General features: G+C 35.1%; 2 protein-coding genes across 8 annotated transcripts in view; one reads left to right on the top strand and one right to left on the bottom strand.

Moving 5' to 3' along the window:
• Positions 1–17,136, top strand: part of SGCE (sarcoglycan epsilon) — a 39,946-nt gene extending 22,810 nt beyond the window's left edge. For 4 of the 5 annotated variants that reach the window (XM_064506090.1, XM_064506088.1, XM_064506089.1 and 1 more), the window contains 8 exons: positions 1,592–1,790; positions 3,479–3,641; positions 6,983–7,194; positions 7,906–7,932; positions 8,645–8,833; positions 13,657–13,700; positions 14,544–14,578; positions 16,825–17,136. In XM_064506090.1, the coding sequence (XP_064362160.1) occupies positions 1,592–1,790; positions 3,479–3,641; positions 6,983–7,194; positions 7,906–7,932; positions 8,645–8,833; positions 13,657–13,700; positions 14,544–14,578; positions 16,825–16,875 (920 nt within the window). In that variant the 3' untranslated portion in view covers positions 16,876–17,136. The remainder of the gene's footprint in view (positions 1–1,591; positions 1,791–3,478; positions 3,642–6,982; positions 7,195–7,905; positions 7,933–8,644; positions 8,834–13,656; positions 13,701–14,543; positions 14,579–16,824) is intronic. The other variant, XM_064506087.1, reaches the window with a different exon arrangement.
• The window catches only part of CASD1 (CAS1 domain containing 1), a 40,860-nt gene continuing 34,109 nt past the window's right edge, over positions 16,475–23,225 (bottom strand). For 2 of the 3 annotated variants that reach the window (XM_064506085.1, XM_026098640.2), the window contains exon 18: positions 20,542–23,017. In XM_064506085.1, coding sequence (XP_064362155.1) covers positions 22,751–23,017 — 267 coding nt within the window. In that variant the 3' untranslated portion in view covers positions 20,542–22,750. Of the gene's footprint in view, positions 16,713–20,069; positions 20,283–20,541; positions 23,018–23,225 lie in introns of those variants that run through there. The other variant, XR_010387595.1, reaches the window with a different exon arrangement.

Genomic DNA, 23,225 nt, shown 5'->3' with positions numbered 1-23,225 from the left:
CAAAGTGAAAATATTAAGTAGTATTTCCAAGAAAAGTGGATAAAATTCATGAATGAAACAGAATTTACTTAGGGAAATCTTCAGTCCCCAGTACATCTTCTGAATGCATTACAATATATAGCAGCATAGGTAAAATACTCAACAGTCAAGTCTAAAAGTACCATTTAAGTACTTACTTTACTTTTAATTCATAAAGAGAAGAAAATTCTTTGTGCGAAATTTGGATCTCTGCTATACAGTAGTGCACTAATACAAAGATTATATCTGTATGGTAAATAAAACTATGGAATTAAGTGAGCCCACGCAAAGGCCTTAATGAGAAGCAATGAACAGATGTAACACCTCACTACTGCTTCTTAAGATGTGGAAGTCCTGCCTCCCTATCTCAAATCCTTCTTCTTTCGCGTGCTTAATTCCCTCACATTTTGTTGGCTTTGGCGCTCATTACACCTCTCAGTGAGCCAGATTTATTCAATAAAGCAGCAAAAAACACCTCAGCAATAAAGTGAACAGTTTTCTGCTATTTTAGTGACTTAAACCAGCTCAGTGAAGAGTCAAGCAAATAGTGGGGCTAGTACAGGAAGCAGAGGGGCTTGGCCAGAGAGAGGGGGGAGTCCGTCTTTTGGTGGCAACAAACTTATATTGTGTGCTGCTGAGCCCATAGCGTATCCTAATTAGCTTGCTAGCCTGGGGGGGGGGGGGGGGAACAGTAGTACCTATGATGTGGTTGTGTGAGCCTATCGGAACTATAAAAACCCGCAGAGAACCCATGCAGTGAAGTTTGTGCTGCTGCAGCTTTACTGCTAGCTTTGTGTAGGACTATAAACATCACAGCCAAACCTTGATTTGTGTGTAGACATGCCACAAAACAACTATTCTTAGACTGCTTCACTGTAGGGTATTAGATCAGGTAGTCTATATCAGTTGCACTTCATTTTATAAGTTGTTTCTCTGTTAAACAGATAGCAAATGACTCATAGTTCGTATCTGAAAGCAAGTATGGCAGTTTATGAACACTAAAGCATTGGTATGTCTGAAAATGTAGCGCACTGTTTTGCTTGTTCAATGGGAACAATTTCTGAATGTTGGATTTGCATGATCAAGTAAGTAATTCACTTAGGAAGCTAATGTGAATTTTTCAGGGGAGTATGTTGTCATCTTCAGGTTCAACCTGAAATTGCAGCGTTTTGAATTTGCATCGTTGCAGTCTCTCAGATCAATGTCTAGATCGTTGCAAGTTGGAATCTGTTGCCACTGCAGGTCACAGTTTTGACCCCAAGATTAGCATGAATGTAATTTTATCTGTTTAATGAAGATTAAACCAGCTGAGAATCTCATTCTCCAGTTCCCTTCCTCATCCGCCAGTTGCTTCATAAATTGCCAATGGCTTTCAGCTTAAGTAATAGCTAATGGTACTAACAATGTTTAATTAAACAAACATGATTAGATTAGGTTCAAAGTGAGCTAATTTAAATAAAAAGGTTTTTGGAAAGGGATATCAATCTTAAGGTGGTATTGAATTAACTGTTAATTTAAATACTTTGTTTTGAAGTCTTTGTTAAAGGCAAAACTCTTTCTTCTTTGCAACTAGATTTTCCTTTACCGTATCAAGCAGAGTTCTTCATAAGGAATATGAATGTAGAAGAAATGTTAGCAAGTGAAGTTCTTGGAGACTTTCTTGGAGCGGTGAAAAACGTATGGCAGCCAGAGCGCTTGAATGCTATAAACATTACTTCAGCACTAGACAGGGGAGGGAGAGTTCCGCTTCCTATTAATGACATGAAAGAGGGGTAAGCATATGTTAATCTAATATTTTTATTTTTGTCTTTCTGTTAGTTCAAATGAAGTCTTACTGAAATGCTTAATACTTTTCCAGGCTTTCTAGAAACTTTGCAATTACTGTTTTGTATTTTGAAATGCAGGTTGTTATTAGATATTGTAAGTGCACTGATTATTATTATACCATGAGTTTGTTGTGTTACGTATCATTTCAACAAGCTACAGTTCCTATACCTTAATTTTACAATCCAATCCTAATAATTATCATTAATTACAAAACAGTTTGTAGGTAAATACATTTATTTTGTAATTCCAGTCTTACCTCTGAGCAATTGTTTGGTGTACTTTCGAATATTCAGCAGTACTCAATTCACAAAACTCAAGATTTTGAAACAGGGTGTGACAGAACATAGGTTACAAAGTCACTCAGATTTCTAAGAGGATTTAGCATTCAGCAATGTCATTTGTAGTTGTACTCTTAGTGCAGTGTGTGATCCCTAGTTATGTGCTTCAAGACCACTGTGGACAGTTGGAAGTGATAAGCTGAGACGTCTGGGGAATTTATATTACTGAACGTAAACTGCAGGAATCCCGTATTTCGAATTGTGATTCAAAACCACTAATTCTGTTCTGAAATATGAGACTTCATTGTGAAACTAATTAGGATTCAGTCTTTTCAAAATATGGTTATGATAGTGCTTTTCCCTAGGAAAAATAAAGGTGTCCAGTGATTTTTTTAGATATTTATGGGTCAAATAATAGCTAAGGAAAGTGTTGGGAGTTCTAAATCCAAGATGTGTGTGGAAGGCTGTGCAGAGAAGACTATTCTTTCAAAGCCCTTTTGTGCATCTGATGTTTCTGAACAGATCATCTAAAGAGGGAAAAAAACTTTGCCAATGAATACCCTGTACTACAAGCACCATACTAAGTGGCTAAGCACATTTATATCTGAATTTTGTTCAAGCATTTAGTCAGATAATGCCTCATATACCAAATGGCAACCAGGACCTGATTTCTGTTTCAGGATTCATTGATACAGTATTACCTGCTGCAGCAGACTGTCTCTTTTGCAGCAGCATCGTACATATTTAAGTATGAAAATGAGTAATACAATCAGTTTAATAGCCCTTATTTTATTTATTATTTAATTATGATAATGAGAAATTAAGTATTTTGTTTACATTCAGCTTTCAGTATTCTGCAAATTTTTTTGGCAATGCATAGTTACAGTGTAGAATCTTTCAGGAGAGACTGGAGACTCTGGATGGTTCATATTAGGTTTAGAAATATTAGTCATCATAATTTTTTGTGAAAACCTGGGAAGAGATGCTTTAAAAATACTGTGCTGAGTAAAACTGATAAAATCTTGCTCTTTTGACATGATTTTCAAACGTAATACTGACTTTTTATGCGAGGAACCTACACTTGGAGCTCTATGACTTTCTAGAAATTGGCAACTCTGATGTTAAGCAAACTTTATGTTATGCAGCCACAGTGAGTTCTAATAAGTAGCTAGACAAATCCATTTGATTCCTGTGTTTAGATGAGGTATGCTATCAAGAAGGAGGAAAAGTTTTAGTCTTTAAAACATACCTGACTATTACTGTGAACAGTAATAATCTTTGGAAGAGTACATCACTGTCCCTTGGGCATTTGTGAGAGGTTATCCTGATGGTCTGTCACTCCTCTCTTTCTGCAGTGTGTATGTTATGGTCGGTGCAGATGTTCCTTTCTCTTCGTGCTTGCGAGAAGTTGAAAACCCACAAAATCAGCTGAGATGCAGTCAAGAAATGGAACCTTTAATCACCTGTGATAAAAAATTTCGTACTCAATTCCATATTGACTGGTGTAAAATCTCTTTGGTGAGTTATTTTATTATTGTACGAAAATGATGTTTGCAGAAATACATTATCTCGTGCCAGACATTATTTATGTAAGAGTTTTGCCAGCCCACCCAAAACAATTCTGCCAAATTCCACTTCATTGTGACTGATCAGACATTGTTCTCCATTTAGCAGAGACTGTTCAGATTGTGAAAGGATTTTGCTATGTGGGCTGAATTCTACTAGAACTGGCCAACAGTGAAACCACCACATTCATTTTCACTAGTGATAATTGATATAAATGGCTAAAGAACTCTAGGGCTTACAGAGCTAAAAGTAGTGTGAGAATTATTTAGGTAAGTGTAGTTAATTCATTCAATGTGCTAATACTGCTTATTGTACTTGGTTTCTTGAAGAGTACATACACATACATATTTTCTCAAATATTGAGTCTACAGAACTGAGCAGTTAAATAGTATTTCTGTGTTGTTAAAAGTCTTTCTGAAAATTGTCTAAAATGTATTTCACATTAAAAAGGAAGGAGAAAAAAGAAAAGCAAATTTTGTTGACTAGTGATATCAAAATAAATAGGAACATTCTTCTCAAGTCAGTCAAATACAAGAAAAAATAACTGAAAACAAGACTATTTACTGTGGAAGGAGTATAATTCACAAAGAAGCTTTTAGAGTTTATTTTTGTGTAGTTTTGACTAGGAAAATCAGGAACTGATATACTACTGAGAGAGACCATTGCAGATAACTTTGAACAAAGATGGTGAAGGTACATAAAATAAACTTCTTAGATGATTGTTCAGGTATTACCCAAGAGGCAAGTGAAGGGGAGATCTGATGACAGGTTTTTACATAATGTAAAAAAGTGTGGAATATCAAAATTGATATTCCTGTATACAGTCCATTAGGTAACCTCCAACTCTTTCTTTTCATACATTACGAATTAGGAAAGCTCTTTGAAAGCTAGAAAATGATACTTGTTTTTGAAAGAATATCCAGATTATTTACTGTTTATTGCTTTTCTGTTAAGAAATTGAAAACAATGCACACAAAAATATTTGCAAGCACCTGAAAAATAATAGAAGGCTGAGTGGCAGTCAGCCTTTGTCAAGAACAAATTATGTCAAGGCATAGATTTCCTTCTACAAGACAGGAGTAGGGAAGCAGCAGTAGATATCATTTCTTTTTTGGTACAGTCTTTTCATAATGTCTCATAAGCTTGAGAAACATGGTCTAGATAAAACTACCATGGACATAGTGCGAAACTGGTTGGATAGCCATAATCAAAGCAGAATTATTAATAATTCCCTGCCATTCTTCCTTGATAAACTGGGTGATGGAATGTGCTTATTAAATTAAATTTGAAGATCCCATGAAACGGAAAGGAAGTACATTGAAGGACAGGATCAGAATTCAGAAAAGTCTTGAGAAATTTGAGAAATAGCCTTAGCAAACATTATGAATTTCAAAAGGAGAAGTGGAGGAATAGTACGCTAATGCAAGATATACTATACACATGCAGAATCAGGAGCAACTGGTTAGAAGTACCTCTCCAAAAAAAAGAGTCTGACAGTAAGAGTATCTCATAAACTAATGAAGCAGCAATGTCATGTTTTGAGGAAGGCAGAGATCACTCTGGGATGCATAGCAGGAACAGACTGTCTAAGAGGAGTGTAGTTTTTCTTGCAGTTTAGCAGTCTAGAACACAATCATCTCCCTTCTTGAACTCGGCACTTGTTTTGGCAGCCTGCCGTAATAACTGAATTTAAACAGTCTCCGGGGTGTTTACGGCTGCCAACAGCATCATTGCTGCATGCTGTAAGCTGGTGGATAAAAGGGAAAATGGAGCCAAGCTTCCCTCCATGTAACCACAGTCTGCTTTTCATAAGGCAAAACAAGGGGCAGGGAGTCCCATGAGATCTGTGGACTGGGAGGGAGAAAGCTCCATTTCCTGTAACCACGACAGAGACCAGTGAGTGAAAATAAAACCACCGTATCCACTTCCTCTCACTTTTTATGAGGTGACTTTGGCAGTTAACACCTAAATCAATGAGTGGATTTAGGTTTGTGGGTCCCAAATCCTGAAAAGAAGTGCAACAATATACTTAGTGCTGTCGTCGGATAGCTTATTCTCACTCTGTGTATGAGCTTTTGTCAGTCACATTAGTAGATGCCTAAATCTTTCTTGTGCATATACTTAAGGCTTGAGATTCCACTAGGTAGCCAAGTGGAATTCAGTGTATCTAACCTAAAATATACTTCAGCACTTAAGTGGAGAATACAGAAATTATTTTTTGTTAAACCATCTTGTATTTAAAAATAGAGGTATTTGAAGCTCAGCAAAGTATTCTTTCTAGTATTCCATTTTCAACCACTGCATAAGTTCTAATGCACCAGTGCATGAATTAAAGTGTAAATTATGGAAAAATAACTATCAGTTGCGAGATTTCTCAAAGTTCAGGCAAAAGGTCAAGCGCATAGACAAATACAATTTATTTTCATTAATGATCTGGAGAGAGTTTTAAAAATAACGTTGGTCAAATCTACCAGGAATATCTAACTGAAGATAACAAGAAAATGAAGATGTAAAATTTGAAAGTCATGTAGGAAAGGCAGTCAGTTAGTTAAATGCAATGTGAAAATCAATAACAAAAAAGAAAGTTGTATTTCTGGGAGCAAGATACAGATGTTAAAAAAATTACTCATGTCCAGGAGTGCAGCCTTCTAGAGGTCAGTTGAATTTGGAAGTGGAAGAACCTTGGAACTCTGGATCTGATCAACTAAATGATATCACGTCTCTTGGGGCAGTGCTTCCTGCATCGGGTGGCTGGCAGGAGGCAACAGAGCTGGTCAGTACCATTAGCTCAGCTAATGTCTCTTGCTGTTTTGGTAGGACAGGAACTGGAGGACACTTTGTAGGTGCTCTGCTCTTCATCTCTAACAACTTCATACAAGAGAAGGCACTATTATTATTTAGGGAGACCAGTAAGAAATGGATGAATTCATCAAAAAGAAATCAGTATCAAATAACTAGGCTGCAGTAAAAATGGGCTGAATTTTTACTCTTATACTATCTGTGCAAGATATCCCTAAAATTAATCTGTAAAATATACAGTAGCACTGGTAGGCATCACATAAAGTAAAATCAAAGCAGTGTTATAATATTACCTATAACATTGATCAGACATTTTCAAAGCAGTATGAGTTTTATTGGTTAAAAAAAAATGATTGGACACAATTTTATAGAATTTGTGAGATGTTGTATAATATGGATTCTTTTCTATCTCATGGTTGGTTAAATGCTTTCTCTTTTTACATCCTGTTAATTTTATAATTGTCTTTTTTTTTTTTCTTTCTTCCGGGTATCAGGTTGACAATACAAAACAAGTTTCCACCTTTCAGGAAGTGATCCGTGGAGAGGGGATATTACCTGATGGTGGAGAATACAAACCACCTTCTGATACGCTGAAAAGCAGAGACTATTATTCGGATTTCCTAATTACATTGGCAGTGCCCTCGGCAATAGCACTGGTGCTTTTTCTAATACTTGCCTATATCATGTGCTGCCGACGGGAAGGAGTGTGAGTACTTTAACACGCTAATAAGTAATTGTAGATTTTTATAAGATTATAATGCATAGAAAACTAATTGTTAGAAGAACTCTGTTCAGTTCATAGAAAACTTTAAACCAAGCCAAAAGACATCTAATTCAAACAATGAACTGTTTCTCATCTAACCACATATAGTAATTTCCAAGAGAGTGGCTGGGGACTTTAATTGTTCTAGTTGAAAGGGTTAAAATTTTCCACATACCCACCAAACCCCTCCCCCCAAACAAATAAATAATAATAAAGGATCATTGATTTAGGAGAATATTAAGTAATTTCTAAGATGCTAACTTTAATAAAATAAATCTGGTTGAGGATATGAACTGAATTTAGACGTATTATAAAAGAGAATAACATAAAAGGAAAGCAGCAAGTAACGTAATTTCTGCCATTTCTTACACAAACTACAATTTCATTTTGCCACAGAATTTATTTTAGCCGGAAGCTTGTTCTTTAACTTGCATTTTCATTTCTGTGCGTGTGTGTCTCTGTCATCAGTATCACATCTTTATACGTGCGTTCATCAAGGCCTTGTCATAAACCCAGCTGCAAATGCTGCCAAGTTGCATTTAGCAGTAACATTGTCAGCATTTCCACATCATGTACTACTTTCATCATCAGATAGATTTAATGTTCCAACTATCAATGCTATTATTTAATTCATAAATTTTGTTTTGTTTTTAGGGAAAAGAGAAACATGCAAACACCAGAGTAAGTGTCTTCTTTCCTGTTATTTTTCTTTTGTCATTTAATTTTCATGCTCAGTAGCTTGTCATGCTTCATACATGTGTGTCATAATCTTCTTTCATTCTCTGTAATCATGGTTTAATTCATAAATGTGAAAGCTGCTTTTAAAACAGAGGCTTGGCAAGGATAGAAGATGACAATAAAAAGGGTTTGAAATTAACAACTATCAATTCAACATAAAATAGTTCTGTTAGAATAAATATATTAATATGCAATTTATTCTCTTGGTTATGGGACTTCCTAGTCTATATCTTAAAAGACAGTGAACCGAGGAAAGAGTGTCCTGGAAGGTATCCAGTGGCAATATTAAAATGTTATAAAATTAATCTTCTATGAATATTTATGAGTCTACCATGAGAAGCAGGAGTTATCAAAATGTTTATTTTAACAGCAGCAAATAAATGGAATATTAGCAGTAAGTTGTACAGTCTTGAATCCTATGCAACATTTTCATCCAGACAGCAAAACCCAATGAAAGTTACTGCCTTCAAAGTTAAATAAATCCTTTATTTATTACCATAACTATGCTAATCTGAAGATTTACTGTAATTGCTGCGCTATTGAGTAGGTAGCATGCATCAAAATCCTTGTATTTTAAAGAAAAACAATAATCGTCTACCCATTTAGATAGAGCACTTAAAATATATATTTACTGTTTTATTTCCTTTTGACATAGCATCCAGTTGGTCCACCACAGCGCTATACAGAAATCAACCAAAGAGCTTCGTGACATGTCTAAAAATAGAGAGATAGCATGGCCTCTTTCAACGCTTCCGGTGTTTCACCCAGTTACTGGTGAGATTGTACCGCCCCTTCATACAGACAACTATGATAATACTAGCATGCCACTAATGCAAACACAGCAGTAAGTATTTAGATTTTTTTTTAATGCTTATATTCATTGTATTACACAATTTAACTGTGGATTCTAACGATTATTATCTGAATGTGTTTATTATAGGGGTATCAGTAATAACTCTGTAGTTTAAGATTGCTTCGATGTTTGCATTTCAAGCAGAATTAAAGGCCTTCTGTTATAAAATTAAATGACTGGAGGTCAGTCTCCAAACTTGGCAAGAAACTTTTTGTGGTACAATTACATTTCTGCATATTTTGAAAAAATACTACCTTTGACAGAGGAAGCAATTAAAATGTTCAGTTTTAGAAATCCTGCCTCATTTAACTCCTATCTTTGGAGTCCTAGTATAAAACTACCACTCATCCCATAAAATCCAAACTTTGTAAGTATTCAGTCATGCACCTGTCATGAAGGGTTTATATTTGAAATGTTAACGTTGAACAGAGGAACATATTCCATTACATAGATGATAAATACAGCTTACCAAGGAAAATGTTCAGAACTCTCAGCCATTTCCATTGCTGCCAGCTTCTCTCCAAAACAGAAACCAGAAAAATATTTATTCCTGTTTCTTAGAGTTCATTTGTCAGGAACTTTCATATAATTCTGTCTCTGACTCATCAGTTCTAATTCAAAGAAGCTGGTAGGGCTGTAGGAAAAAAAAGACATTTCTAGAAAGACTTAGGTGTGTTGTCTGGATTTGAGTAGATCTGAGACGATGGTCTGGGAAGTGACTGGCACTATCATCCGTTCCCATTTCATAAGGTCTGTAGCCCTATCCCTCCCAAAAGTGTTCTGTTTGTGCTTGGTGACCCTCCTCAAAACGTTCAGTACTTCTCCGTTGTCCCAGTCCCAGTCATATGGGAAGGGGAAACAGGCTGAGGAGTGAGGGAAGTGGAAGCAGGTCTCTGGAAGGTGGCATAGCTGAATGCAGATCTGCAGTCACCAGCAGGGAAAAATGGCATTTCAAAGTGCCACAGCAGATAGTAGGACTCTGTTAGGGAACTTACCAATATTGATTGTTATTTACTACCTGTTCAGAATCTGCTAATACGATTAAGCAGCCTCGTCCAGGGAATCCTATTAGCACAGGGTTCAAGTTATTACTTGGAATGTCCTTCCAATTTCAACTACAAAATGTAAAGATATTAGCTGCTGGTTGCATTGCTCTGTACTCTAGTCCTCTTCTAAACCTGACTGGAAAATTGAATTACTTTCTGATGAGAGAAACATTATTTTGGTTAAAACATTCATTGTAACAAGAACAAAAAGGCAAAACATACCTTTTAATGAGATTTCCAGAAACATTCTATTGTGGGTATTTTGGTATTTTTCTCCTTGCCGCATGCTCATCTGGAGCACTTGCTGGCTCTGCCTGCATTTTCAAACAGGAGGTAAATTGACAGGAACTTTCTAAACGGTCTGCCAGAGAACACGTGTCTGCTCCACAGCTCACTCTTCTCCCCCTACCACCACTAGCCCGCAGGAATCGGAAACCCAAGGTGCACAGCCCCTGCTTTCTAGCTGCCTCTAGGCAGCTGGGGGGCCTGAACACGCTGGCTTCCCACCTCTCTGGTGCAGGGAAGGTGCAGAGCCAGGGTGTTCTTCTTTAAAATGTGCTCCAGAAGGATCTGGATTGCTTTTGCTTTGACAGGAGTGCCTCACCCCTAGCGCTAAGGAGTAGGGGGGTGCATTTTCTAGATTGAAAAATTGGTAGTGTTTGAAAATATTTCATATAGGTGATACAGATTTTACAAAAAGGAGTTCTTCCTTTGAAAAAGCATTCTGATGAAAAACTTGAACCAATTGTTTTTAATCTTTTTCTCAAACTAAATTTTCTGTCTTCCAGCAATGACAATCTTATAGTTATGCTTCTAATATAGATATGTATTTTTGAAGAACACCAGTAAGTCAAACCACTCATACATTTGGTGTTTCTTCCTTAATTTCCTCCGTTTCTTGGAAGCATTCATTTGGCAGAAAAATGAAGCAAATTGCCTATAAGCAAAAACAAAATTGGCCAGCTCCATTTTTCGGTCTTTTAAGTATAAAGGAAAATATCATGAAAGGCAATGCAGATTTTGGAAAGGACAATCAGTATTGATAATTAAATCACTAATAACCAGTCAAGATGTTTAAAACAACAACAACAACAACAAAAAGTAACGGTACTGCATTCTGTCTTTTACTAGGTGTAGTATAATAATGTATTTGTAAAACTAGATCCTGCAGATTAGGACAAGAGAATCCATTAGTCTTGGTAGGTGTTAGCAATAGATAACAATTCTTTGGTAAATAGTATTTTGCTACTGAAATACAATATACAAATATTAAGAAATATTTTTGAGTATGGGCATGTCAAAACAGTGGCTTACATGGAAGTAACTAAGTCTTATCCACACCTACACTTTTATGCAACAGTATTTTTACATTCTATGAAATGCTTTTATAGAAAAGACTTTGCTCTTTTTCTTGTTGCTCTCCATCACGCTATATACTTCAAAGGAACAATGGAAAGATAGGTAGCATAATTGCTGAAGTTTCCTAAAAACTGCGTTATCTCTGTGCTGCACTCTGCTGGTGCTTTAGAACCAGGAATTTGATACAGTTTCAAGAAGGAGATGCTTTTGTTCTACTGTTTTTAATAATTTATTTCTTTTCATTGCCTTTCTCTTCATTGATTGGCTCCTGTTTCACCTACAAAGGTATGATTAGGGAGTTGGACTAAATTAATAGAGACTATTCAGAAACCTGGCATTTGCTATGAAGAACACAGTAATATTACCAATGAAATAATTTTATATAATATGAAATTTTCAGTAAAAGTAGATGATAGAAAGCAATAGCAAGGAAATAGTTTGCTTTAATATTTTCATATCTTGAGCATGTTATACAGAAAGGAATAATAACTGCTACTTATTATTCTGAACTTGATAAGAGGCAAGATTATTGATTAAAGTCCTTAGTAAGGAAAAAGGTGCAATGAAAAATATAGTTTCTTTTTGTGCCATGTTGAAATTATTTTCTATATTGTTTCTGCAATCTCTGTGGGTCAGATGCTGATCACCTTTGTTAACTGTGGTAATTTATGTGTCTAACTGTATTTTGATACGACTATATGACACAGTCATGTCACAGTTTAAGGATCTCCTGCTGATATTCTTAAATGCTAAGAATAAATCAGAACAGACTCCAAGTTTATTTTTAAAGCAAGAGATACTTGCTTTTGACCATACTGTATCATAAAAAGTATTTTTTTGTTACACTAAGAAGTTAACAGAGAAGTTACGGCAACCAGTGTACCTTATGCTGTATTCTTATTGATAGGCAACATCTTATTTGCTCTTTGGCTAATCAGAAAACTCGTTTATAAACAGTTTAAATCATTTTAACCCTATTTTGCAGACCCACTGATTCAGATACAACTTTTGTGCTTTAGTATTAAATAAGGCCAGTAGCTGTATGAATTGAATACACTCAAATATGCATTGCTGGAATTAGACTGTATTTCTTGCTCAGCTAAACATTCGCTGACTTCTGCTGACAGAGAGATGTCTGAGAGCAGTTTCTCGGGGAAGGTCTCTGGGTGAGCTTGGCCGGCTGGTGCGGTGCTGCGCCACACGAAGACCCTAGCTCCCGTAGCTTGTTCCTCTGCCAACAGGCCTGCATGAGAGGGAATGGCACGACCCTCCTGGTGTAGCTACAGTATGAAAGGAATTAGGGTCAAGTCAGTGCTGGCCCTGAAACAATGTGCTAAGTGTTTTCTTCTCTGCTGTTTTAAAGCAAAACTCTCAAAAACTTCGCCAGAAAGTAAATCTTTAAAAATTAGCCATTTTACAACTGCTTTTGTGTTCTTCCCTGTATTTTGACAGACAGTTTCTTCTCTATTCAAAATAGCAATTTTTAAAATAAAGTCAAAAGTTACACTGAAAGAAACAAGGACCTATCAGGATTATTGATTTTGGCCTTATTACATCTTTTACTTATTTTAACACGAGGAATTACAATCAAATAGTACAATACCAGCTTGTGTTGACTTAAAAACAATTCCAGGTTTTGATTGTGAGCATGTATTTATATCAACTGCATCGTAAAGTTTATTTAAGAAATGACAGAGTCAGGATTAGACTTCCAGATGATACTTTCCATCTTTACTTCATATACCTGGACCCTGACACTTAAAACACTTGTGCATATGTGTCTCTTCATTCACTTGATTAATTCCAAAGCAAGCCAAGCCTCTTAAGTGTTTTTGTAACAGAAGTTCCAGAGCTTGTGCCAAAGGCTTTCTGAAGTTACACGTACAGCTCTACCACTTCACCTGCATTCCAACCTCTAATTCCTTTCTGTAGAAACAACCTTAATATTTAGTACCTGTTAAAATAGCCACTTAAGAAGGGCACACAATGTAACTTTGCTGTGATAACTGAACTGGTCTGATGTGTGATACTAGTTGACTATTCATTCATTCCACAGTCAATAAAGTTTCAAAGATTGTCACCCTTTCTGTATTTCTCACTTATGGAAGCTGAGTTTTGCATTACAGCTGAGGCCAGCATATAACTCCTGTTGCCTCCCTCTGGCCTTTCACATATTTGAACCTGGTCGACAAGTAAAATTATAGGAGCTATCCATTAACACTATTTTTCTTTCTTTTGTTGACTTATCTAACCTTTTGTCAATAGTATTTTACTTAGGAAAAATGGACTATTGCTTCATAAGCAAAAACAATACTATTTGGAATAGAACGATTGAATTTTTATGCGTCATATACTTCAGACTTTGCATGGAAGCATTAATTTTTTTTTTTTTTTTTTTTTTTTTGGTAGGAACCTGCCACATCAAACTCAGATTCCACAGCAGCAGACTGCAGGTCAGTATTAAAAAATATTACAGTGCCAATCAAATGGTCAGTGGGCAGGAATCACCAGCCAAAACACATACATATACAAAACATATATGGGCAGTGGAAACCATTTACAAATGGGGTATTACAGCCTTGTTTTTCCAGGGTTTTTTTTGGATAAATTGGTGGAAATTTGGGATGAGATTTATTGGAGAAGTAGGAAAAATGCTACAGTGGGCCTCAGTGTGAGCCACTGGAATCTGGTAAAGCTAAAAGTTAGAAACATAGAAATCATTTTCTGTTACAGTGCCAAATTATAGCCAGATTCTGAAAGGCAGTTACACTGTTTGGGTTCTGCAGAACTTGTTAGGAAATTAAATCTTCTCATTCCCGCCAATATTATCTAAGGTCCTGAAGAAATAGCTTTTTTCTTGCTGGTACTAAACATAAACAGTTGATATTCAGGAATTTGGGGGGAAAACAAGTATATCCACACTGCTGGTTTCCACTGTCTTCGTTATTACTTTTGCGCCTTTTTCACAAACCATAACATACTGATTGAAGTTGTGAATGATCCCCATCAAAGTATTGTTAAAGGCTGGGATTTATTCTCTTTAGTTAGAATATCAATCACATCCTCTTAGAAAAAAACTAGTCATGTAGGAAAGAGGATAAGGATCATACTAGGAAAATGTAGAAGCCAAAGTATAGCTTTTGAGTATTCAAAGAAGTATTTAGGCAAAACTGTGGAAATATATGTATTGTAGTACAGCTCTGAGAGGAAGGTTTGTTTTAACTTAGGCATTACATAAGAAACTCTTGTTTTCATTCAAAATCCTTCTTCTTCATTACTGCTTTCGGGGATTAAAGGAGAATTCCGTATGACAACATTTCAAAGATTTGAGGCAAGTATATAATACATGCTTCTGCCCATGTCCTTTTTTGTTATCTGGTAATTAAAAACACATTTATATTAAGCTGATGGTAGTTCTACACAGTATGATTAATAAAAATGTCACACAGTTCAGCTCTTCTGTCATGAATGCTTCACTATGAGAATTCCAGTCTGTTCTGCAGTGGAAAAGATGCAAAATCTGAGAGTGATTTTGTAGTACTGTAGATTTTATAGTACGTATGTTGAAGACGGCAGTGAGGACACTTACCAAAGATAGATACAAAATACAAGCTAGCATGTTTTTTTTGCCTGTAAGTGGTTCTGAAGGACATTTGTAGAAATATTTCTTAAAAGTCTCCCTGTGTACAATTAAAAAAAAAATCTATATTTTTTGAAGTACAGTATTTTGGTAAAATCACTCTACATCTTCCTAAGCAGAAGCAGTTCCACGTAGACTTCAAAAATATATGAAAAAATTCCCCTTATTCCTGAAAGCTTACTTCTCAGTTTATAAAATATTTAGGTTTTTGTTTTGCCTTAAAAAGATCAGCATATATATTAACAAGAACAAACTATATTAAAATGATTATTCTATAAATTAGTTGCTCTGGCTAGATCTGTGTTCTGTTCATGTGTTTTTATCTGGCACCAACAAATTCTGGTTCCATAATATATAAAAAAGGTGTATGTTTGGCATAAATTGTGAATACTCATTTTCTACAAGTAATGACTTCAGATGTTTCAGAATATCTGACACTGGTATTTGTTGCTACTAAAGCTTCTAATAATTTCCAGGGGATTGAAACGTAATACTTGCTTCTTGTTTGTACATTTTTTTGTAGCGCAGTGCTTTTGACAGAGTTGAATTGACACAGTGCTACCTGTCAGACAGGTGCATATGCATGCACGTGCACACATGTACATACGTAGATATGGTTATTTTGCTCTAAATACATTGTACTTCAGGCAACTTTTACTGTTCATTACTTTTCATTTTGCCTGGATGAGCTGGAACATGCATCTGGTCTTTCATAGCCATCACCGATACTGTCTGTGACAAGCTCTCAGAAATGGGGAAAAAACTTACTTATTTGGGACAACGGTTCCTCCTATTTTCTTAGTTTACAGTGACACTTTCCTTCATAACTCAGATGTACATATGTTGTTGCAGGGACTTCCATGACATGATGGCACGTGTCTGATACAATTTATTTTCTAAATGGAAATATATAAATTGTATTGTCAGAAGTTTAGGATGTTTGTTAGATTTCAAATAAAATTTAGGCACCCTTAAGATTTTAAGTAGCATCAGCATAAACTTAGCAATTAATTTTGTCTGTTCAAAAAAGAAATTTACACAACTAAGACACTTAAGGCCAGGAAAAAATATAAAACTATAAATTTATTGTTTAATTTTCTTCCTTTCCTATGGAGAATTCTCAATGATAACAGCACTAATTAATAGCACTACTATTAATCAACACAGTGAGTAAGTGGATATTTCATTTTTAAAACCTCAGTAGGCAGTATTTTATTTGAAGACTAGAGAGAAGCTAATAAACCATATCCTCTTCAGTGATTATTTGAATCCCCAATAAAAAAAAATAATGGAATTTTGTTACCTTATTTAAAAATGCAGCAGCTAGACTTACTAGCTTGGCTATTTCGAAAAGTTAAAACATAACTGGGAGAGGGTTGTATGAAAGATGACAACTTGCACCTAATTTTTTATGATGATGCTGAAAATTCATAGTGAATTATAATATGAAAAGATATATTATTTAAGTTTTCTTTTTATAACTGTTTCTCTGTAGACTGGCAAAATTCATGCTAACTATCTTGGCCTGCTAGATGAAAAAAGTTAGAGGGTATTGCTCTCATACAAAAGAAAAAAAACGCTGTATACCACATTTCCAGTTTGAGTTTCACATTCTCTATGAAGTCTGTCAGATTCCAAGTAGAAAGATAAATTCACAATGAAAATGATCTTTTCCCAGATGTCTCCTTTCCCAAAAGGGAACAAGCAAAGCTTTTCCCATAAGCCATCCTTTGGTGCAGGTGGTACTGTTACCATTTTTGTTTATATTGGTTTTGGAGAGCTGGAAAGCCACAGCTTGTTTCTGCTGATAATTCTAATGTAGTCACTGAAAAGGAATAATAAATACTAGTTATGTACTATGTTACCAATTGACACTTCAGTACTGTTGAAGCATCTTCTGCCACTGATGGATTATATAAATTCTCATCTATTTACAGGTAAATGGTATTCCTGAGGAAAGAAAACTGACAGAAGCAATGAACTTGTAATCAGAGAAAGCAGTAATTGTCTTATTTCCTTATCTGTTCTGATTGATGCATGAGTCTTTCTGGTGTATATTGTGCATGCCCACAGTATTAAGTGATTTCAGTGCCAGACAGTACAATCACTTACATATAACTAATGTATTGTATCTTTTTGTACTTTGGACACTTTTGAGAATTTGTAAACACCGATAACTTTTTATATTTGTTACATTGAGAAAATAATCTTTCAAATATATGTATTAATAAATATCAAACTTTCTTCTATCTCGTGATCTCTCCTGAGAACTTTAATGGGGAAGTCAAAACTTCAAAATAAGCAAAAGGTTCAAAAGACTTCAGACTCTGTTCTATGGGATGATGTAATTGCCTTACATTTGCACACAAAAAGCAGTAGTATGTAAGCATGAAATTTTGTGCAAAATAGTGAGGCTTAGAAATAATATTCCAGATTTATTAGGCATTCATTTTCTAGAGATTAAAAAAAGTGTAATGAGCAAGGTTATTTTTGCAAAGAACTGAACTATTCATGGTGAAAGTTGGATTCCTGTTCCTCTACCAGACATTTAACAAATTTGACAAATGTAAGCAATAAAACATTTAAAATCTGTCCATTCATTCATCTGATTTTAAGAAACTGTTACAAACTACTGTAAGCAGAAATGAATGTCTTTAAATAATAGTAAATTCTGCTGCAGCAAATATGGAATAACTTTTAAGTCCCTTTGAAAATATGCTTTAAAAATTGTTTATGGTATTTTTGATGCCACAATGCAATTTATTTTTACAACTTCTACACTCTTTATTCTTTTTGAGTAAAAATGCTCATCAGAGAACCAGCTACCCCGTAAACCAAGGATTACCTTTTAGCTTCTCAAAATTAACAAGTTGATTAAATACATACTGTCCTGGGAGACTGTTACTTTAGAGACATTCATTTATACTGAATTCTTAAAAGTATAAGCTTCATAAAAAGGGTTTGAACTGAGGTTTCCTTATTTTTCAATAGATGGTGATTGATCATTTATCTCAAGTGACATTTTTAGATACTAGGATTTTTTTGATCCTTGCATAAATCCTCATTCAACTACAGCATAGAGAAGAATTTAAGGGACTTCTGCTGTAGCAGCTCATACCAACAGTTATTGGGGTTTTACCTCAAAGGATCATACTATTTTTAGCTGACATTTGTGCTTTGTTTTTTTGTAATATTCTCTCTTTCAGGAGCTGTATGTTCATCAGGCCACTGATGTTTAAGCACAAAGCTGCATCTACTTTAAAATTGCTACTATATGCTGTCTACATTTCCTTAGCTAAGCAGTTCCTTCCTGACCAGTTCTTTGTTCAGAGAAATTCAGACTCTCTTAGGAATTCAAGACTGAGGCTAAGAAGAAACTGTAAAATAAGGTTTTTACATTATTCACAGAAAGACCAAAGTAGTCACTGGCATTTTACAGTTAGTGCCCTGTTTTGTGAAAACATTTAATTTTTTAATTTCAAAAAGACTATTCATTTTTAAGCGAACAATGATGTAGTTACAGGATTGGACCTGAATGCAACACCATGGCAGATAGTTAAGTGCTGAGATTCTTTTTAGATACTTTCGTGCAACAGGTGTGATAAAAAGTGCAGCAAAATATATGGTCAGTGCTCACTGTGGATAAGCACACTCGATTTATATTTCAAACAAGACAAAAACAACTTTTTTTTATACTTATACATTGCCCAGCCTGAAGGGTCACAGTTGGCAAGGACATCCTAAACACTAATCACAAGACAGAATACATTAACAAACTCATCTAGCCATGTGACAGTGACAGTCACTATTATACCACAGGAGGCTCAGCCTGTTTCAGTTGAAAAACTAAGTCTGTTTCTGAAATAGGCAAAATAAACAGACATTCCTACTTACTTCTGGAGTGGCCTGTGTCACATCTGCATGCTCACAAATTCAAAATGTACCAAGGAAGAGAAAATTTCTTGTCAGACAGACAGACTGCTAAGAGAATGTTCTTTTTTCCCAGCAGTTTGGATGGTTGACTGTCAATGCAAAATGAATTAGAAAGCAGGTAGTCACCTGATATTTGTCTTAAATTAAAAAAATGTACCTTTTTCCTCTAAGCTGTGAAAAATCTGAGTACAACCAGCATTTGGGTTTTACCCCTAATTTTAGATGCATAAGCTCTCAGTGCTCTGACACACAAATGAATGGAATAGATTTTAAATAATGATTCTTAATTCAACACAAGACTAAACTCTGTGAGCAGTACTGGTTTTGGATCATAATAATTTCTGATAATTTTAGGATGACTTGACAATCAGTTAAATCAAGCCATTCTTATTTGTATTAATATATAACAGTGCCAATATAGTTAAGGAAGTCTCCTAAATTGTTATGTACATAATTAGTTTGTACCAGTGAGTGCTCCATATATATTCTGAAAAGAATGTAATGATGTAGAAGATTTGAATATTAAGCACATCTGAACTATTTTATGGTTAAAAGTGTCATTTATTTTAGGTAAGTTTAGTAAGAAGTGATTTATTTTTACTGATTAAAATATCTACCACAGAGACATAGATTTATAAAGCTGGCTAAAGCCACTTAATTGTTAAAGAATTAGTAATATTTAAAATTCATGATAGTTAAAACAGTAAATTCACAGGCTCTTTTTAACCATGTACAATGACAGTATGAACTGTATTGTAATGATTAAGTGACAGTTGCAACCAAAATAAATAGAAAGCATTAAGGATGTCTTTGTAAATATATGAAATGTAAAATCTAATAAATAGGAAAACATAAAATTAAGTAATCATGTTGTTGCCTGTTTATTATATAATGATGCCTGAACAACTTCTTGGTACAGTAGTTAATACCATGGACAGCTGTAAAGAATGGTAAATGTCTAAGAGTCAAAGAACTGGAACTGCAGGGTTTCTGTTTCACTGAGCAAGATGCCCACACAGATGCTGCAACTGGAAAGGATGGAGAGTATTTGCACTACTTATGTCAGGTGCCAAGTGCAGATGTAATAGCCCCAAAGCCCCTGTATAATCACAAGAGGAACTCCCCTGGAGATTAAATGAAATATACTGCTTTGAATCTTTTGCTTGAGGAGTCCCGCTCTCTATTAACTATGTAATATGAGACTGAAGTAGCTAAGTAAAAAGCTAAGTAAAAAGCTTATTTCCTTAACTGAAAATTGCAGGATGGGTTTCCTGATGTTGCCATACTGAAGAGAAGTACAGTCGATTCCTGTGCTTTCCCACAGAACTTCACCTCAGAGTTTCTGGCTTTTAACCCAGGGAGAAAGTAGTCAAGACCTCTGCTGCAGAGTCCTGCCAGAGGCCCTTGGCTCTGGGGGTGATTTTGATTACTGGATCTGTAATTCCATTGACTTCTGACAGTCCTGTGTGGAAGGACCAAACACAGAAGAGGGCTATTTTAACCCCAATGTTACAGTCATGGCACCTGAGCAGTTTGAGTTACCACAGAAGAGTCTTTCTCCCTGCATTGCACCCAAAATCATTTGTGATGTGTTAGTAAGTATTTTCCCTTTGAAAATAAGTAAGTATTTGAAGAAACAGCATCCAGAATATCACTCTGGAGAAACTCTGCAGTACTTATCTGTAATTTAAGGTAGGCAGAACAGTCAACTGTAGCCCAGCTAGAGTCAAACAAGAAAAAGTTTTTACTTAATTGATGCTCCTCCCATTACAAAAATAAGCATCCACAGCACATTTATTTAATGTTTAAATTACTTAATAGTTTCACATAACCTTAAAAGAAAATATATTTATCCCACATACAGCAATAGTAAACAAGTGCATTAATTCAGACATTAAAAATAAATCTTTTAACCAAATCTGTACAACAGATAAATAAAATTGTATCTACAATACTTAGCTTGTGAAGAACAAAACAAAAAAATATCCCTCAAACTCACAGTTCTCCATTGCTCCTAATGCTAGTATAGATGAAGGTCGTGTGTCCTATCCACCACTACAGTGTTCACCTATACCATTTGTTTCAGTAATTCAAATGTACTGATAAATGAGGATAACTTCCCAAACATTGGAAATAATGTACACAAATTAACAGATAGTTATCTTTCCAATAGCTTATCAAAATAGCTGGCTGACTTAGCAAAACTGCTCAATGAATCCATTTTTGGAGAGTTAAATGAATATTTTTTCTTTTTCTGATTGAATGGACCCATCTTCCTTAAGGTATTCTCTTTTCTGAAACAAAATTTGAAGTCATTCTTTCACAGAAATCACTTTGCAGTCATTTTTGGCTGCAAGTTTGAACTCCTTTTTTCAACTGAGATAACATCAAAAACATGTATGTGCTGGAATACATACAGTATACATTAAGATTCATATTGTTTATACTTACATATAATTGCACATATGCTTGGAAAACAATACTGTACTCATTTTTCAACTGCTAAGAAGTAATCAGTAGAAGAATAAAATGAAAAGACAACTGAAGCTCAAAGCATTACTTAAACCAAAACCACAAACAAGGAAGGAATTATCATAACTCCACTGAATCAGTGGAACTTAAATCACAACCTGCCACTTCCACATGGAAGTGCTATTTCTTTCAATTTTACTTTTTATGCTAAAGAGTTAAAACTGGGTTCAGAGTCGATTTGTGCTAATGAAGGATGGGCACTGCTAGACAGCATGGGAAAACAGGTTCATTCAAATAGCTTGTCTCATTTCATTCAAATTTTAAGAAACTGAATTAGCTGCATGTAACAAGACCACCACTCAATCCTCATCCTCATGGTATCAACAGATTGACTTTCATCCTTTTAAATGAAAATATTACAGAATAGAATATGGCACCAGTTTCCTAGTGAGACCTAGTTCAAAGTCACCTATAAACTCAGAGACAGATTCAAAAATGAATGTTCCCCTGCTCTTCCTTCTCTGTAAGATACGGACAAGTGGGTATGATGGGATTTCACCTGACTGCAAAAGGATGGGAGTTTTCCAGAACTTCTCAATATTCAACTGAGTCTCTGAAAACTATTTATCTGTTTGTTCACTGGGATTCCACAGAGAACTGTAAAAAGTTAAATGAATTAGTGGAAAACTTGTTAAAAAGTAAACAATTTTAGGAAAAATCAAAATAAAATTGCCTATGTATCTTTAACAATAATTTAATCTCAGAATTCACTGTATTTCTGAAAATGTCTTAAAATATATAAAAAACCCCCACAAAACATTATGTAAACTTGGGTATAATCTTAAATCACTAAACTGGTGATGACTTTTTGTTTCAAAGTATAAAGAGTTTCATATAGCATATACTAGCTCCATCAAAAATACTCATTCCAAAACAAGAAATTACCATTTGTTTAGAAAAATACCCTGGATTACCAGGGAAGTAACTTCATGTTTCACATCAGCCAAAGGTAACCATTAACTAAGGATCACAAGTTTGCTCTCTTTTTACAAAAACAGTTCCTTGATGAGAGTGATTACAGTATGTTATTTATATGCCGTACACTAGTAAATATCCACCATTCAGTCCACTGTCCCAAGATAAAGTTAATTCCTTGATATCCATATGGTATTGCTAAACCATCTAACTTCACTTCTTCATGTTACGTTTAAGCAGATATGTAAACAGAAATTTATATCCAGTAGAAAACTTAATTTCACATGCAATTCTGTACAGTGCATTCCTGTTTCTCAGATTCTTTGAGAGAAGGTGGCTATTTCCACACAAAATATGTACATTTCCACTATATACATTTTCCACACACTTCATTTAAATGTCTTCTTGTACCTCCAGTTGAGTATTTTTTTTTCAGGCAGATACAAAGTAAACCTGAAGAAAGTTTTCAAGAACATTTTTAAGTTAATGCCTTGACTGCTCTTGAACTGCTGAGAAGAGGAGTAGTCCAGAAAAAAATCCACCTATGCATAGCAACCTTTTCAGCAGAGTTGGGTTATCTTTAGGAACAACAATCTGTGCTAGATCATTAGTGATCTGAGAAATCTCATGTGCCACACACACAAATATGAAAGTGCTGACCATAACGTTAAGCATTGGATATCCAGGAATGAGCACCAAGATCCCCTTCGTGTCTGCTGCCAGCCAAATGTGGTATTGGCAGATGAAAAGCTAAAAGGAAAACAGAGTGGGTTTTAAAACACTCATACATAAGCCTCCCATATATAATTCTAACTACTGCATCAGCTGACACAATGTACTTCTGTGTAAGCCAGACACTAATGATTAAATAACATATTTTGCAAAATTGTATTCCACGTGTCTTTGCTATAAGCCACCACAGATGAGGCACAGCAACTGCCCTTGCCTGTGCTATTAG

The sequence above is a fragment of the Dromaius novaehollandiae genome, chromosome 2, assembly GCF_036370855.1.
Source record: "Dromaius novaehollandiae isolate bDroNov1 chromosome 2, bDroNov1.hap1, whole genome shotgun sequence".
NCBI lineage: Eukaryota > Metazoa > Chordata > Aves > Casuariiformes > Dromaiidae > Dromaius > Dromaius novaehollandiae.
This window is presented reverse-complemented; position numbering and strand designations above follow the sequence as displayed.